Source organism: Salvia miltiorrhiza, chromosome 2, assembly GCF_028751815.1.
Source record: "Salvia miltiorrhiza cultivar Shanhuang (shh) chromosome 2, IMPLAD_Smil_shh, whole genome shotgun sequence".
NCBI classification, from domain to species: Eukaryota; Viridiplantae; Streptophyta; class Magnoliopsida; order Lamiales; family Lamiaceae; genus Salvia; species Salvia miltiorrhiza.
In genome coordinates, this window is record NC_080388.1 from 182006 (window position 1) to 196781 (window position 14776).

Genomic DNA, 14776 nt, shown 5'->3' on the forward strand with positions numbered 1-14776 from the left:
CAGGGAGTACTAAGATGTATCAGGACCTAAAGAAACACTTTTGGTGGGAAGGCATGAAGAGAGACATAGCGTCATTTGTGGAGAAATGCCTGGCATGCCAACAGGTGAAGGCCTTACACCAGAGGCTATATGGAAAACTACAACCGTTGGAAATTCCAGAATGGAAGTGGGAGCACATCGCAATGGATTTTGTGACCAGTTTGCCCAAAACAAAGAGAGAAAACACTGCCATTTGGGTAATAGTGGATCGACTCACAAGATATGCTCATTTTATACCAATACCGATCACACACGGGTCAGACAAGCTAGCTCAGTTGTATGTTCGAGAGATTGTACGCTTACATGGTGTACCCGTGTCAATCACATCAGATCGAGACTCGAAGTTCACATCTATATTTTGGATGAGCTTACAGAAAGAGTTAGGCACGAGGCTAAATTTCAGCACCGCCTTCCACCCGCAGACAGATGGACAGTCTGAAAGGACAATTCAGACCCTCGAAGATATGTTGAGAACAGTGGTGTTAGACAGGGGTGGAAGTTGGGAAACAGTGCTGCCGTTGATTGAATTTGCCTATAATAACAGTTACCAGTCGACTATCGATATGGCACCATATGAGACATTATATGGAAGAAAAATGTAGATCACCGCTTTACTGGGATGAAGTGGGTGAGAGAAAAATTTTAGGACCAGACATGGTCAATGAGATGGTTGAGATAGTCCGCCAGATCAGAGGGCGAATAAAAGAGGCACAAGATAGACAGAAATCTTACGCTAATGCACGTCGAACTGAGTTACGTTTTGAAATAGGAGACAAGGTCTTCCTAAAGGTATCTCCTACCAAGGGGATAACTAAGCTTGGTGTCAAGGGAAAACTTAGGCCCCGATTCGTAGGACCTTATGAGATTTTGGAGAGAATAGGCCCAGTAGCCTATAGGTTGGCGTTACCGCCAAGCTTTGGAAACGTTCACAATGTTTTCCACGTATCACAACTCAGAAAATACGTTTTCGATCCAAAGCACATAATCCACCAAGAAGAGATGATCCTTTGCCCAGACTTGAGCTATGAAGAGAGACCAGAGGCCATTCTAGATCGAAAAGTACAACAACTCAGGAATAAGGCAATCACATCAGTGAAAGTCTTATGGAGACACCACGGACAAGAGGAAGCCACGTGGGAGCTTGAAGACAAAATGAAGGAGAAATACCCCGAACTATTTTAGAAGAAATATGCAAATTTCGGGACGAAATTTTTGTTAAGAGGGGTAGTATGTAGTGACCCGCTCTTTTATATATTTTAAATCCAGTAATGAGTGTTTATTTTTGTTCATCAGTGAATGAAAACGGTTTTTATCCTGATATGAATTCAGCTTATAATCCTGAATTTATATTGTTAAAGCAGTCAATGATATTATTTCAGAATTTCAACTGACTTAGCAAAGTCACGTTATTTATTTAAGCGAGATGGAATTAGATTTTATTTTTACTCAGATTGTGAATTATTTCTGACTCAAGAAGTTAATTAAATCTGCGGATTTAATTTAGATATCAGAACAACGAACGAATTAAATCTACAGATTTAATTTAGATTCATTTTATAACTTATCGATGTTAGCAAAAAATCACATGTCGAAATACAAGATTTATTTAAATAAACAGTACCAAGCAGATACGAGCACGCGATCCATTTTACAGTTACAGAATCACCGAGACATAGAAAATACATCATTAATCCTACACTACATTATTATTATTATTTTTATCTTCCACTACTTTGCTCCCCACTACTTTGCCTACCACTATATTTTGCCCACCACTATACTTTGCCAATCCTCTATTAATCATCATCTCCACCATCCTGCAATTATCGAAGAGCAGCCCCTGCCTGTTTCTGCCAAAGTTCCCAGGGTAAGCTTTCTTTAATGCTTCCACCTTCTTCCATGGTTTCACCTGCAGTTATTGAAGAAACAAATCTGTAAATTATTTCAGTCATTCACTCTCTGCCGAAAGTTCCAAGAGCTTTGGCACGTTGATTCACTAGCTCAACCACAATAGCCAACTACACATTTTAAGGTATTTACCTAGCCCCATATACTGTATTCCATCACACATTTTCTGCATCCAAGCATGATAGACAAACAAAACCAATATGTGAGAATGAACATAGCAGCATGAAGAACCAGCAACATATAGCATTTAACAGATTTTGACCTTCACACCATAGCTTTACCATCTCACAACTGATAAACCATGTACATTAAGGTACCTCAGAAAATTCATACGCAGTAGTTGTAAAGTGAGAGTAGGGAACTTAGCTTCTGAGAGGGAGGAGGACTGAACGGCTCCCAGGCGGCGGCGTCGAGCGGTGAAAGGTAGAAGACTCCCGACCTCAGCGGCGAATCTCGCCGATTCTGGAGTGCAGCGGCACGGAGAAGCCGGCCTTCCAGTAACAGCAGCAGGCGGCGTACCCTCCTCCTCCAGAACCCAGCAGCGGCAGAGCACGGCTCGAACCCACCGACTCCGGAGGGCAACAACAAGGCGGACCTTTTCCTGGTCGCCGGAGTTCAGAAAAAGGGAGGGTAAGGCGGCTTAGCTGCTGCCCGTCGATCCAGAGAGAGAAAGGGAGGTGGTGGGCCGATCAGCTACTGCTATTGCCGTGGCTGCTGTCGGTGACAAAGAGATGAGAGGTGGGAGGCAGGGCACGGCGGTAGTGCCGCTGCTGCCCGGCCACGGTCGGAGGAGATTCGAGGGAGTAGAGAGAGAGGCGGATCTGGGTAGTGAGCAGAGAGAGAGTTGGGAAATGGGGTGTCGGATCTGTTGAGCGAGAGGAAACGAGCGTCGGGTCTGCGGCGAACTCCGCTGCTTCGCCGAAGAGAGAGAGAGACGTGGCGGCGGGTTTCGGCTGGAGAAGGGTGGAGTAATTTGTGTGTGTTCTGATGAGGGAGATCGAGGAAGATGGAGGCGGCAGCCTTCCAGCCGTGAATTCGCCGGAAGGGAGACTGCGGCGGCCGAGCTTTGAGAGAGATGAGGCGGTGGTGGTTACTTCTTACCGCCACTTCGACCGGTGACCTCGAGTGAGAGAAGATGATGGCTGATGGCAGCGCCCGTCGCCGGTGTTTCAAGGAAAAGGCGGTGCCACCCGTCTGCCTACGTGCGTGTGTGTGTGACGTGAAATTTTCAGAGAGGAAGAGAGAGATGTTGGGGAAAGCTGCTGTGAAGGGGGAGAAATAAGGGAGAAAAGGGTGTTGGGCCATTACATTGGGCCGGGTTTTATTTAATTATGTTGGGCTCCTTATTTGGGTTTTTGTTTCAGTGGGCCGAGATTTGCTTTAATTTTCAGTGGGCTTGAGTTGGGCTGGATTATTTCTTAATTTTGGGCCTTGGTTTATTTTATTCTGGGCCACTTTTAATTGACTTCGGGCTGAACCTTGATTTAAATCAAGCCCAATTGTTTTGTTAAGGATGGGCCTGCTTTACCTTATTTTCATTGGACCGCAACCATTTTTCCATATTGGGCTGAGTTTTAATTTATTAAAAGCCCAGCTGCATTTATTAATTGGGTCCTTATTATTTCCTATTGGGCTGAGAATTATTAAACGGATTGGGCCTCACTCATTCTATTGGACTGCTGTATTAAATTAGTTGGGCCTCGCTTGATTTATTTTTTTTGGGCCCAGCTAATCAATTATTTATTTATTGGGCCAAGATTTATTTAATTACTTGAGCCGATGAATTATTTGAAATTATATTATTATTTCCATTCATATTCGTTAAGCCTGATTAATTCTTACGTGATCATATGTCGAATGTTCAGTTTAACTGTCTTTTTATTCGGCTATATCAAGCGAGATTTATTTAATTGGCGGATTAGAACACCCTAAGAGAACGGATTAATTTTTATTAATTATCCGGCTTCATGAGACGAAACTTAGTTTTTATTTAAATCCGATAGCTTGGATTAACAATAGAAATTCCCTGATTATTATTTCAGAATAATAATTCATGCATAAGGATCATGCATAGTTAAATACACATTCTCATTTGAGGATTTTTTTTTTATTCGAGCAAATATCTTATATATGTACATATATTCTCGTAATAAAGGTCAAGGGCGAGATTGATAATCTGTTGAGGAGCTTTTGTATCACAGAAAATTACTATCAGGTGGGCATTACTTTCATATATATCAAATGAGTTTAAATGTTACGTTCAAGCAAGTTATTTCATGACTATATTAATTGAAGTTATTTCAAATATTGTCTTGCCATAAAATGTTAAATTTCAGTATGATATCTATCTGATGTGGCTTTGCCAGTTATTATGCAATCGAATTCGGGTCCTGAGCAGTTGATAGCTATCCTGCCAGGGCTAGTGTACACCAGTGACCGTGAGTCATCTAGCGGGTTGGCCGGTCAAGTGACCGTGAGAGGTGGCCACCTCTCCGGCACACAGTTCCAGATATGATAGATTACAAAAGAACTTAGACTGCAGTCGAACTTTAAGAATCACAAATGAATTTAGTAAGCTTGGGCCTTTTAGCGAAAAACTCCCTTGCTGTACTGTTTATGATGGCATGACAATTTACAGTTTTGAAGCATGTGTTTTTATACTTAGGCATACGTGCCCACTGAGTACTTTTGTACTCAAGCCCTGCATATATTTCTAAATGTGCAGGTTGAGCAGCTGCCGATGGTGATGAAGTGACGAGCGGGACTCTTTTGTTTTATTATGTATTAATGAACTCTAGGGTTACATGTCTTCATACATGTAATCAGAACCTTATTCCGCTGCGTACTCAGAAGTTTTATGTTATTTTGGATAAGTCGGAGTTATCCGAACTTGCTAGTTATTTGAGTCTATACGACAAAAACTCCGTTATATTATAAATATCCATGTTGTTAACAATGATGAAATACGATCCTTTCTTGTTTGATTATTCCCCTTTCTACCCCGCTTCTAATCTCCCTCCATTAGTCACGGTTTCCCCGGCTTAATTATCCTTAATTAGGTCCGGTCGTGACAAATAGCTTAAGTGGATTACATGTATGAAGACATGGAATCCTGAGCCTAATTTAGTACTTATATAACAAAAGCTTTGCTCTGCTGACATCCATCTGCATCACAGCTTAACCTGCACATTTAGAAAACATATGCAGGGCTGAGTACTAAAAAGGTACTCAATGGTCACATGCCGAAATAACTTGAAAGCTTGCTCTTAGAGCTATATATTGAACTTGCCATCTCAAGCATCACACAGGAGTTTTATTTAAATAACCTGTGCATGCCAAAACTGTAAAAACTTCTCTGTAATTATCATAAACTTCACATGCGTCTGCAGACATACTTCTTTGTACTCTACCATATCTGCAATGATAACTGTGTGCCGAGAAGGTGGCCACCTTCTACGGTCACTGACCGACCGATATGCTAAACCGGCTCACGGTCCTAGACCGGCCGATACGCTAAACCAGCTCACAGACCTAGACCGGCCGATACGCTAAACCGGCTCACGGTCCTAGGCCGGCCGATATGCTTGATCGGCTCACGGTCCCTTGTGTACACTAATCCTGTCTAACATCTGGATAGAACAGGATCCGAATTCGATTAACTTCTGGTGCCAGATAGGTATCATACAAGCTCATAAATTTTGGCAAGTCAATAACTTTAATATAACTTTATTCATGTAAACATCATGAAATAGTGTGCACTTCAGATTTTGAGTTTAGAAAGCCCACCTGATCGTGGTCTGACGACACAGGTGATTCTGAACTATCGTTTCACCGTCTCTCTTGTGTATGACCTTCAGTATAAATACTGACTAATAAATAACGAGGAAAAAGAAATGAACTTGTCTTAAAAGAATACTTATGTGGGTCTTAGGGTGATATTCCTATTGTAATATGGACTGAAGGCTAACTGCTATTGACAACCTTATCAACAAATACCAATATAGATTCAAATGCGGTAGCCACTTTAATTAATACACCCTTTTACGCCTCTTTTTAGAATATGATTCTAGTATCTAATTTATTAATAGCTTCTTAAAAGAATTCTATATGCTCGAATACTTTAATTAATCACTTCTAACTATTAATGAATAGCTAATCTTATTTACATAAATTATTGGGCTCAGATGATAATAATGCAGCCCATTGAATAAATCAAAGGTCCAATTAAAACAATCCTATTACCTAATTAATCAAAAGCCCAACAGATAGTCACTTAATTTAGCCCATTAGAGAATTAATAGGCTCCTCAAAATTAACCTGAGCCCAATTAAATAAATTAACTATTTTGTGATTTAATAAGCAATTTAGAATTTTAGAAAACATTTTAATTCTTCTTTCTTAACTCATTCAATTCTCTTTTATTTTGAACAGAACTCTTTTCTCTCTCTCTCTGCTCTCTACCGCCCCTCAACTCTTGTTATCTCATGTTCTCTTTGATGGAATTTTTTTTATCCTATACACATGTTCTCTTTATTGAAAAATGATGGATAAATTGTTAAATGACAATATTACCCTTATTATTGACTTACTTATTTTATGTCATACTTTCAATTTTATTTTATGTCATACTTCATTTTCTTTTTTTTTTAATTTTTCTCGCCACCTCCACCCTCACGCCCCAACCCACCCCCTCTCCACCACCCCCCCACCCCGCACATTTTTTTAAAATTTTTCTCGCCACCTCCACCCATCCCCCCTCCCCCAACCCCCCAATTTTTTTTTTAATTTTTCTCGCCGCCTCCACCCCACCCCACGCCCCCACCCCCCAATTTTTTTTTTTAATTTTTCTCGCCACCCTCCACCCCACCCCACGCCCCCACCCACCCCCTCTCCACCACCCCCCCCCACCCCCCAATTTTTTTTTTTTTTCAAATTTTTCTCGCCACCTCCACCCACGCCCCCCACCCACCCCCTCCCTCCCCCCACCCCCCCTCCCCACCAACCAAAAATTTTTTTGGGGTGGTGGGGAGGGGGTGGGTGGGGGCGTGGGGTAGGGGGCGGGTGGAGGTGGCAAGAAAAATAAAATAAAAAAATTGGGGGGAGGGGGTGGTGGGTGGGGGCGTGGGGTAGGGTGGAGGTGGCGAGAAAAATTTAAAAAAAAAAATTTGGGGGTGGGTGGGGGCGTGGGGTAGGGGGGTGGGTGGAGGTGGCGAGAATTTTTTTTTTTTGGGGGGGGGTGGTGGTGAGGGGGTGGGTGGGGGCGTGGGGTAGGGGGGTGGGTGGAGGTGGCGAGAATTTTTTTTTTTTGGGGGTGGTGGTGAGGGGGTGGGTGGGGGCGTGGGGTAGGGGGCGGGTGGAGGTGGCAAGAAAAATAAAATAAAAAAATTGGGGGGAGGGGGTGGTGGGTGGGGGCGTGGGGTAGGGTGGAGGTGGCGAGAAAAATTTTAAAAAAAAATTTGGGGGTGGGTGGGGGCGTGGGGTAGGGGGGTGGGTGGAGGTGGCGAGAATTTTTTTTTTGGGGGGGGGGGGGGGTGGTGGTGAGGGGGTGGGTGGGGGCGTGGGGTAGGGGGGTGGGTGGAGGTGGCGAGAATTTTTTTTTTTTGGGGGTGGTGGTGAGGGGGTGGGTGGGGTAGGGGAGGGTGGGTGGAGGTGGCGAGAAAAATTAAAAAAAAAAAAAATTGCGGGGTGGGCGGAGGGGGGGTGGAGGTGGCGAGAAAAATTAAAAAAAAAAAAAAAATGGGGGGCGGGGGGCGGGGGGAGGGGGGGATGGTGGTGAGGGGGTGGGTGGGGGCGTGGGGTAGGGGAGGGGGGGTGGAGGTGACGAGAAAAATTTAAAAAAAATAATTTTTTTTTGGGGGGTTGGTGGGGATGGGGGGGGTGGGGTAGTGGGGGGGGATGGAGGTGGCGAGGAAAAAAAAATTGGGGAGGGGGGAAGGGGGTGGGTGGGGGGGGGGAGTAAAATTAAAGAAAAAAAATTAATGGTTTCGATCCGAATAAGACTCATTCACTGACATTCCTAGTGTTAATGGTAAAATTGGAAGATCAAAAAAATATACATCATGGGAAAATTTTATCACACCTGCAGGTCATGATAATATTATCATGATTTGTGATGAAAATGTGGGAAGAAGGGCTGTCTGGGAAAATTTTCCCTCCTGTCCGGAGAAAATTTGCTATCAAAGAGAACACATGAAAAAGATGGAAAATGAGGGAAATTGTTTGTTTTCCATCCTTTTCCCACAAAGAGAATGCACCCTAAATGTTCATCAAGAGACAGTAGCCGATGTTTTACATTGTCAAATTCGTTCATGGGAAGGAGTTTCAAAAGAGCTAAATGAAGTACATGTTGAACGTAAGCGTGAACTCAGCATAATGATTAATAATCTCAATTACCACTATAAAATATATGTCAATCATATATTGGATTATCATTATAGAAACAAAGCATGCTCACAGATCTTTATAAAAAATTGTTGGTACCATGATTGAAAACTCAGTTGACGATGACGCTCAGGGTGTGGTACAATAAAGGGAGCAATAAGTTTAAAATATTTTATAATTTTTTGTTGCATATCAAGAACACCGCACCAAAACTTTTGAGTGTGAAAAGCCAAAAATGAATTTAACTTCAATTTAAATTTTAGCATAAAGCAAACAATAATAAATTTATATTGTAATAAGCTGTCCTAGTTATCTTTGTAATTTTAAGATAATACTTTATCCGTCCACGAAAATTGAGAGATGTATATGAAGTGTAGAAGATGCTATAAGTGTGAGAATAATTAGGAGATAGAAAATGGTGCACACTGCTACAATAGATGAATCTCACCAACTTCTGCTTCAAATCTATAGAGGAAATGGGAAGTGGGAGCTGGCCTTCCAACTGTTGCCCATTTGCCTTACCGATGTCACACCACCACAACTGTAATCATACTTTTGTTTTCTGTGACTGGATGAAGAGGCTACAAATGGGAACCTAGGAGGGCTCGACGCTCGAGATGATATCCTTGATTATATTTTCCTGTATATCATTAGATGATGTCAAGGATTTCTCAAACAAGAAAGAGACAAGGCCAGGAAAGCTTCGGCATCAGGGCTACACCAAAGCAGAGAATCTCTTGTTTATCCTAAAGAGAATCTCGCTCCACCAAAGCAGAGTAAATGCTACAGTACAAAACTAAAGCGCAACAAAGAATGTACGGGAAACCTCCGTTTCCATGCAACCAGGAGACGAGACAAGCACATCTATATCAATAGATCCGTGCAGCGCGGACGAGCTTCCCATCTTGTCCCGGGCGGAGTTCAATGTTTTGAATTTGCACCCCGATTCGCATATGTCAAGACTCAGCATTTGCTTCATCATCGACTTCAAAGACGGCACTTGTTTCGATTCCACCACCTAGCCTGCACCATCCATGCTGACCTTAACAAAAACAGAGTTTATCATCATTCTTCTTTTGAGGCCAACCAACAAGTCATAGGCAATATGTATCTATTATTCTCTCAAGTCACATAGAAATCAGCAACAAAATTACATGCAACAAGGAAGGCTTTAAATCAACAAATTTTCAAAATGTCTACATGTAGCAAAGTTTGAGCAGCTTAAAGCATACACCACAAAATGATAAACAGGTAAGATATATAGATTCACAAATAGACATTTTACTACACTCTCTCTCTCTCTCTCTTAGAAAGGCAAGATGGATTCACACAATGTGGAGGGCAGTAACAGTATTGGAAAGAAGAAGGCAAGTGAAGGTTTCAACAATGATGGGACAAAAAATTATTATCGAAATCTGCAGATGAATTAGTCTCAACTGGAACAGGGAATACTCACTGAAATAATAAATTCCAAATTCATCAAGTAAATGATCATAAGAAATTCAAGTATTACAAAAGTTTCTACGCGTTTGTAACTACAATCTTCCCCAAATTCATCATTTTCCCTACAAATTCGTCATGTAAGAAAATCTTTCTTTAGATTTATTGGTGAAAATGGGAAACTACCAGATTTACTTCATCATAAACATACCAAAATTGTTCATTTTATTATCAGAGAGCACAAGGTGCTGTTGGGGTATTCCATGTCCGAGGGCCCAAGCAGGTAGATGGCCTACATGGTAAGTCTCGGAACTCTGGCCCTGAGCTGACTATTTTCTTCATCAGGCTAGGATGAGCAAGTGTGTTCTCATCCTGTTTCAATTCTGTATATAGTTGAGTGGCTTTCGAGGAAAAAGAAGAAAAATAAAGGGTTATTTCTAAAAAAATCTCGTCAAAAGATTCAGACAAATAACTAGTTAAGAAAGGAAAAATCATCATATATTAGAGCAGTGTAATATTCCAATATTACCCCAACACTCTAGAAAAGAGTAAGTAAAAATAGGCATAGATTAATATTAAAAGAGACTCCATAAGTCATGCCAATACAGAATACAATCAGCAATAAAACTGCGACCAGCTGCAACAACTCACTTGGAAGAAAGCATATGAGAATTCACCAATAGATCCACAATTACATATACCTCCCTCAAAGTGGTGAAAACGAGTAACATCACGTAAGATGATCAATCTCCCTGCAATCTTTGCTATGTGTTTGATTGTCGTGTGGCAGTCCTCACAGACGCGTAAGTTCTACAATAAGTTATAATATTATGAAAATACACGATCATTCTAATGTCAACCAATATGAAACATTGAAATTCAACAACATATACTTATGAATTATAATGACTGAGATGATGAGGCCTTGAGACGAGGGAATATAGATTAGACATAATACTATGGAAATACATAAAAATCAAATTTAAAATAATATATGTTATAAATTAAATGGACCCATAAGCCGGCTTTGGATCGAAATTAATTTATAGGTTATAATCTTTGATCGAAATTGTAACATTAGTTAGATGGTTAATTAAGTTGTAGCATTATTTCTTGTAATTTTAGACAAATTTATGTGTGTGTGTGTGTATATATATATATATATATATATATATATATATATATATATATATATATCTATCGGGTGCGGTTATAGTGAGAGCCACAATTATTGTGAGAACCTAAGAACCAATAAAATTACTGCATCTGCTATACAAATTAATGCATCCGCTATTAAATTTAATGCATCCGAAAAAAATAATTTTTTTGCTCCCTTCAGGATTCGAACCCAGCACCTGCATCCATCCACCAAGATGATGCATCCACCGTAGATCTTGATGATCAAATGGCTTAAAATGGTTCTCCGTTCTTATTTTATTAGTGGTTCTTATTTGAACCTCTCCCTATATCTATATATATATATATATATATGAGTGGGCTAAAATAAAAATACCTCTTAAAATATAAAATAGGAACAAATTTGGCACAAATGATAATATTAGTGTCAAAAGTATCATTTGATGATTAAATCCTAAATGAGGAATTTAAACCATAAATAGAGCATGTAAACCCTAAATGAGGAATCTAAACTATCACGACCAGTCTTAGCTAAAGAGAGCTAATCCGGAAAACCGTGACGAGGGAAGTGGAATAATTAAGAAGCGGGGTTAGAAAAAAGGGCGTTTTTGACTTGTTCATTACTAGATAATTTTGAAGGACATGGACACATATTAATGAATATACTAAAATGAGATAAGGACCTCGATGGATCGACACATATAAATAAAAAGGATACTCAATGAACCCGAGTAAAACGTTAAATATGAAAAGTTTTTGGCATGGTTATAGGCTTAACTAAACATAGTCATCATTTGCAGTGGAAGGCATAACTGGGATACATGTCTTCATACATGTATCCTCTCTGAGCCTATTCTACGTTCGACAAAAGCTCCACTCAGCAACACTTCATCGTTCATCACAACTCAACCTGCACATTAGAAATATATGCAGGGTTAAGTACAAAAGTACTTAGTGGGCAGGGATAAGTACAAAAATACTTAGTGGACAATTGTCAAAAACTAATATATATATATATATATATATATATAGAGAAGGGTTCAACAGAGAAGTTAAATATTGTGGAGAATAGAGAATTCGCAAAATAAAAACGAACAGATCTATAGTTTTAATGAACAGATCAATGTACCGCATGAACAACAATTTGCCCCGGGTTCGAATCCTGCTAGTGGCGAGTTTTTCTATATTTTTATTAAATACGTCTGTTCATTACTTATGTTGATCTGTTCGTAAAATATATAGATTTGTTCGTTCTCTCGATAAAGATAATTCTCTGTTGAACTCAATCCTATATATATATATATATATATATATATATTTAAGCTTAACATTTTATTGACAAACTATAGCATCTTATAAGAGACATGAGCCTTCTTTCAAACCATGTGCTTATTAAACATTTTCAAATTTATAAATAGTGTGAGTGCATTCTTTATCATCAAAAGTCATATCAGTAAGCATCGTGTTGTGAGGAAGGCCTTCCTCAATGAACACAGGCATCGCGTTGTGAGGGAGGCCTCCCTTAGTGGACACGGCATCGTACTATTGAGGGACGCCTTCCTCAACAGACACTAGCATCGAACCGTTGAGGGAGGCCTCCCTCAACAGACGTTTGACCGGCCAACCCTCTCATTGACTCACGGCCACTTTGTGTACACAAATCCTGGCAGGATAGCTATCTGCTTAGGATTCGATATCGGAAATCACTTAAGTGTAACAAAGCTTAACTCACTTAGGCATAAGAAAGCGTAAATCACTTAGAAGTAACAAAGCGTAAATCACTTAGGAGCAACAAAGCATAAATAAGACATCGTAAAATATTTAGGTGTAAATAAGCGTAAATAGCATAGCGTAATTCACTTGAAAATCTAATTTGCATTTCGAAGCATAAAAACTTTCATAATTCTTCAATAGCATTTTTTTTGTGCGTAAGAAATGTCCACCTGATAGCAAAGTTTTGCTAAGGTATTGTGACTCTTTGAGTAGCTCTTACTCTTGCGTTTGACCTTAATTGCGAGAATATGACGTAAGACACATGGTTCGAGGAAAATTCTCAATTAATGAGAATGCATAATTTAACAATTCATTACTCTTATTCAAATAATTATTATTCTAAAATAATAATCAAGAAATTCTATTACTAATCCTGGCTATGGGATTAAATAATAAAATAAAACTCATCTTATGAGATCAAATCCTTAATCTTAATTAATCCTCTCGGCTCGGATATTCTAACCCACTTGCTGATTAAATAGAGAAGATCTATTTAATCTATTAAAAGAAAATAACTAAATCTAATTAATCGCTAATCTAAATTAGACATAGATTAGACTTAGATAAAATAATTAATAAGAAGGCCAAAATAAAATAATTATTAAATAAATAAATAATTATTTAATTCGGCCCACTCAATTTTGTTAACATCATCAGCCCAGACTAGGTTATGTAATTTGGCCCACTCAACAAAAATTATACACTGAGGCCTAAATAAAATTGGCCCATTCCCTTCTCTCTTCAAACTCGGTTCACGGGTGATTCTATTCATAGCCTCTATTTTACTCTCTGCCTCTAATCTAAAATTATAATATAAAATAATTATGAATTTACTATTTTGCCCCAGTCATAGCCGTCAATCTCTGCAGATCGCTTTAATTCCGGTCATGATCTACGAGTCATCTTAATTCTGATTTTAAAATGGAAGAGATCTAAAAGTGAGAACTTAACCATATGCAGAAGTACCAAGGAAAGAGAATCAGTTTTTCTGCTTACTTAGGTATAAGAGGATCTACATTCCCGGTCACAAAATCAGCGAGACCTTCCACCGGCTATTTCTATTGTAAGTCAATAATTATGATCTTCATTGTAACTCTTGACTTATTTAAAATTCGTCTTGCTCCGTCTTTTAGCATTTTTATTTAGAGGTATATTATGAATATGACTTTCTTACATTTATATTTATTCATTAATAGTTGCATTGATTCCTTTTTTAAATTACAATAATTGTCAAATGAATAAGTCAATTTAATAAATACAATTAATTAATACAAATATTTAAAACTATATAATAATATCTATGCATTGTATTTACATAGTATAAAATCATACGTGTTCAACGTGCATCGCACGTTCTTACTGCTAGTTAATGAAAAAGACAAGTTAAAATACAACAAAGCTACGGTATTCGATTAACATGCTACTGACGTGACAAAGCCTTGTTTAGAAAAGTAAATCAGCTAAAAGAAAAGTAAAGAGAAAACGAGAGACTACCCAAACTTAAAACACTGCCACCATAATTTTCCAACTCCTTTACTGCTTCCTGCTCCATATTCATGCTTCTTCACTTTACTGTACCAATAAAATATCTCATTAAAGTGGTACGTAGTAGAACAATATTAACTTAGAATTAACATAGGACTTTGAAATAGCTTACTTGAATCTCATTTGGAAAACCAATGTTTGATTTTCTGCAACTCTGCATGTGCTTGTTTCATGTTGATTCTATCCCCGGGAGAATCCGCTGAGCATTAATTTCAAAGCTAGTTCAAGTATGGATGATACACACTGCATATTCTTGTCAATTTGTTCTTCCTCCAAATTCATTACCAAGTTGACATCTATCACTTCGTTTGGCATCTCTGGAAGTGAGAGTTCTACCCAACTCTTTAAGCTCAAATCTCCGCAAAACATATCATCACTAGGACTTTTTCTCGTAAAAGTTTCAATCAACAACACTCCGTAGCTATACACATCACATCTTGTCGAAATTAGCCCTTCCAAACCATACTCTGGAACAACAAAAAACGATGATGCATAATATGTAGTAACGGAAGACACTATTTCATTGATGAAAGTGAAGTGCAATCAATATATG

The 14776-nt window shown here is 39.1% G+C and overlaps 1 protein-coding gene and 1 long non-coding RNA gene across 3 annotated transcripts in view; both read right to left on the reverse strand.

The window, feature by feature from the left end:
• Window positions 1–1625: 1625 nt before the first annotated feature.
• On the reverse strand, window positions 1626–2289 carry LOC131012456 (uncharacterized). The gene is made up of 2 exons (XR_009097332.1): window positions 2080–2289; window positions 1626–1948 (listed from the first exon to the last, which is right to left on the reverse strand). It is a non-coding gene; the product is annotated as an uncharacterized LOC131012456 (long non-coding RNA).
• Window positions 2290–14020: 11731 nt separating this feature from the next.
• LOC131012471 (receptor kinase-like protein Xa21) overlaps window positions 14021–14776 on the reverse strand; it is a 46216-nt gene continuing 45460 nt past the window's right edge. For both annotated transcript variants that reach the window (XM_057940428.1, XM_057940429.1), the window contains 2 exons: window positions 14336–14690; window positions 14021–14250 (listed from right to left, as the gene is read on the reverse strand). In XM_057940428.1, coding sequence (XP_057796411.1) covers window positions 14404–14690 — 287 coding nt within the window. In that variant the 3' untranslated portion in view covers window positions 14021–14250; window positions 14336–14403. The remainder of the gene's footprint in view (window positions 14251–14335; window positions 14691–14776) is intronic.